Source organism: Trichechus manatus, unplaced genomic scaffold (genome assembly GCF_000243295.1).
Source record: "Trichechus manatus latirostris isolate Lorelei unplaced genomic scaffold, TriManLat1.0 scaffold00010, whole genome shotgun sequence".
Lineage (NCBI taxonomy): Eukaryota > Metazoa > Chordata > Mammalia > Sirenia > Trichechidae > Trichechus > Trichechus manatus.
In genome coordinates this window covers 21705678-21709776 of record NW_004443946.1, presented here as the reverse complement: position 1 = coordinate 21709776, position 4099 = coordinate 21705678, and the positions used below count along the sequence as shown (strand labels likewise).

The 4099-nt window shown below is 42.2% G+C and overlaps 1 protein-coding gene across 1 annotated transcript in view; it reads right to left on the bottom strand.

Moving 5' to 3' along the window:
* The window catches only part of GALNT16 (polypeptide N-acetylgalactosaminyltransferase 16), a 115798-nt gene that overhangs the window by 11393 nt on the left and 100306 nt on the right, over window positions 1–4099 (bottom strand). The window contains exon 12 of the mRNA XM_004370980.1: window positions 65–148. Coding sequence (XP_004371037.1) covers window positions 65–148 — 84 coding nt within the window. The remainder of the gene's footprint in view (window positions 1–64; window positions 149–4099) is intronic.

The following is a 4099-nucleotide window of genomic DNA, read 5'->3' as shown; positions in this document are numbered from 1 at the left end:
CGCCGCAACCCAGCCCCCACCCCGCCAGGCCAGAAGCACGGGGCGCAGGCAGGGCTGAACTCACGTGAGCTCTGGGTAGACGTTCTCCAGGTACCAGCGGAAGGACTTGCAGTTCATCTTCTTCCGCTGCTCAATCCGCGTGGCCACACTAAAGGAGAAGGCAAGCCTCAGGTTTTGGCCTCTGGCAGGGGATGGCGGGAGGAAGCCCCAGAGAGGACAGCAGAGGCTCCTCCTCAGGCCTGTGGCTGGGAAAAGCACAGAGGCCCCAGCAGGTCAGCTCCCTCTTTCCGCTTGCCTCAGCAGACAAGGACCAGGAGCCTGTCCCGTCTGGCCTTGGCCACTTGCCTTGGGTCATTATCAGACCTCCAAGCTTACCCCAGGTCTCATGGCCATTCCTCGTTCCTTTTCTCCTCAGAGTCCTGTTCAGAGCTCACCTTTCAGGATTAACTCAGCTCAGAGGGACTGTGTTTTACTCCTGGCATCTCACTCCTTGAGACCTCAGTCGTTAGTGGCCATGAAGTCGTCCCAACTCATGGCAACCTCATGCACAAGGAAGGAAACACTGCCTGGTCCTGTGCCAACCCCATGATCCACTGCTGATGGGATTGTGATCTATAGGGTTTTCATTGGCTGAATTTTGGAAGTAGATTGTCAAGCCTTTCTTCCTAGTCCGTCTTGGTCTGGAAGCTGCACTGAAACCCGCTCAGCATCCTAGCAACACACAAGCCCTCACTGACAGGCAGGTGGTGGCTGCACTTGAAGTGCACTGGCCGTGAATCTACCTGGGTCTCCTGCGTGGAAGGTGAGAATTCTACCACTGAGCCACCACTGTCCCCTTGAGACCTCAGTTAGCATACCGTAAATTGGTTCTTACATACAGAGGGAGAGAGCAGAGCCTTAATTAACCAGAAGTATTTCTTTCCTGCATTCCACTTTAGGAGAAAGGGTCTAACAACAAGAAAAGGAAGCTTTAAATGTCCTTCAGGAATTTCACAAAGAACAAGCTGATGTGTCCTTGGGGCCAGCACAGATGCAGGTCCATCTGCTCCCCTTACTCATCTACACTGACCATAATGACCACTGACTGGTGACCCCCATCACCACCTCTCTGAACCTCAGTTTCTCTCTTCCAGTAACTGGGGACATAATCACTTACCTCATAAAGTTTTTGTGAGTATCAAATGAATTAAGGAATATTCATGGCATGGGTAGGGCCTCAGTGATTGCTAATTTCCCTATTAAAAGAAATATTCAGTGATCTAACTCTTTTTATTGAAAGGGATAGATATAAATAGAGGAAGATTAATTTATAATCATTAATAATGTTTTTCAAACTTTTTTGACCACAATCTTAAGTAAAAAATAAATACATTTTCATTGCAATCTAGTACACACCACATACATATATGGGTATATACACACACACAACTGAAATAAGATTTTCACAAAACAACACTTACCCTTAACTGCAATCAACTCTGTTATTTTCTATTCTGTTCTGTACTAATCTACAGTATTCTATTTCGCTCTCTTTTTTTAATGTTGGTCATAACCCATTAAATTGAATTCACAACCCATCTGCATTTGGGGGATGCTTAACTAGACTATAGTCCATGACAGGAAAACAGGCTAACAGATCACAGTCAGATTTTGAACAACAGGGTAGAGGCAAAACCTCAAGTGTTTTCTGCAGACAGTCCCTCCCTAAGTACTCCCACAGGTGCCCCTTTGCCTGTAGAAAGCTTGTGACTGGGAAAGTCATCAGGGAGCTTCTCTCTTCATTTTCCCCATAAGGTCACATGCTTCTTAAGGACCAGGGCCATGTCTCATGTCACATACCCTATCAGGTCCCAGAAGAGCCCATCAGAGCAGGAGCTCAGTCACAAAGAGATTGTAAGTGGTTTCCTGATGGACACACCATTTTGTATTATGCTAAGGTTGTGCTTGTTCTAATTTTCTTCAGTTTCATCTTGAACTTGTGTATGAGCAATTGATGATCTGTTCCGCAGTCAGCCCCTGGCCTTGTTCTGACTGATGATATTGAGCTTTCCTTTGTCTCTTTCCACAGATGTAGTTGATTTGACTCCTGTGTATTCCAGCTGGTGAGGTCCACGTGTATAGTTGCCATTTATGTAAGTGATAAAAGGTGTTTGCAATGAAGACGTCATTGGTCTTGCAAAATTCTGCCATGCGATCTCCAGCATCATTTCTATCACCAAGGCCATATTTTCCAACTACCAATCCTTCTTCTTTGTTTCCAACTTTCACGGTCCAATCACCAGTAATTATCAATGCATCCTGATTGCATGTTTGATCAATTTCAGACCGCAGAAGTTGGTAAAAATCTTCAATTTCTTCATCTTTGACCTTAGTGGTTGGTGCGTAAGAGCCAAAGTACGACCTTGAGTATATCCAACCTGAATTTAGAGACCATCTCAAGAATAGATTTGATGCATTGAACACTAATGACCAAAGACCAGATGAGTTGTGAAATGACATCAAGGACATCATACATGAGGAAAGCAAGAGGTCATTGAAAAGACAGGAAGGAAATAAAAGACCAAGATGGATGTCAGAAGAGACTCTGAAACTTGCTCTTGAACGTTGAGTAGCGAAATCAAGAGGAAGAAATGATGAAGTAAGAGCTGAACAGAAGATTTCAAAGGGCAAGAAGCCAAAGTAAAGTATTTTAATGACATGTGCAAAGACCTGGGGATAGAAAACCAAAAAGGAAGAACACGCTCAGTATTTCTCAAGCTGAAAGAAGTGAAGAAAAAATTCAAGCCTTGAATCTGAACAAAGGAACCAACACACAAACCCAAAGCACAGGGCAGGCTGCAAAAGAGCTGGCCTGTCTGCTTCAAAATACCAACGTCATGGAAGACAAAGATTCAGACAGAGCTCTAGATCAAAGGAAACTAAAGAGATGAGACAACTGAAAGCCACGTCTGACCTCAGGTTTTATTTTGCTATAAAGGACTTTATCGGGACAATTGGTAAAATCTGAGAAAAAGTTGGTAGATTACATAACAGTATTGTTTAAATGTTAATTTCTGGATTTTAATGATTGTGCTGTGGTTATGTAAGAGAATGTCCTTGTTTTCAGAAAATACACAATGAAGGTTTTAGGGATAAAGGGACATTATGTTTGCACCTGACTCTTAAACAAGAAATATATATATATGTATGTATGTGTGTGTGTGTATGTATGCGTGTATGTGTGTACAGAGAAAAGGATAAAGCAAATGTATAATGTTAGTATTTAGGTGAAGGATATCTGGGAATTTTTTGTGCTATTCTTGCAACTTTAAGTTTGAAATTATGTCAAAAGAAAAAAAATTTTAAAGAATCTAAAAAGAAAAAAAATTCAAGCCTCAAGTTACCATAGTGAAGGATTCTATGGTGAAAATATTAAACAATGCAGGAAGCATCAAAAGCAGATGGAAGGAATACACTGAGTAACTATACCAAAAATAATTGGTTGATGTTCAGCCATTTCAGGAGGTAGCATATGATCAGGAACCAATGGTACTGAAGGAAGAACTCCAAGCTACACTGAAGGCATTGGTGAAAAACAAGGCTCCAGGAACTGATGGAATACCAGTTGAGATGTTTCAGAAAACGGATGCAACGCTGGAGGTGCTCACTCGTCTATGCTAAGAAATTTGGAGGACAGCTACCTGGCCAACCGACTGGAAGAGATCCATATTTATGCCTATTCCCAAGAAAGGTGATCCAACCAAATGCAGAAATTATTGAACAATATCATTAATAACACACACAAGTAAAATTTTGCTGAAGATCATTCAAAAGCAGCTGCAACAGTATATTGACCACCAGAAATTCAAGCTGGATTTAGAAGACGACGTGGAACCAGGGAAATCATTGCTGATGTCAGATGGATCCTGGCTGAAAGCAGAGAATACCAGAAAGATGTTTTCCTGTGTTTTATAGACTACACAAAGGCATTCAACTGTGTAGATTATAACAAATTATGGTAACACTGCAAAGAATGGGAATTCCAGAACACTTAATTGTGCTCATGAGGAACCTGTACATAGATCAAGAGGCAGTTGTTTGAACAGAACAAGGGAATACT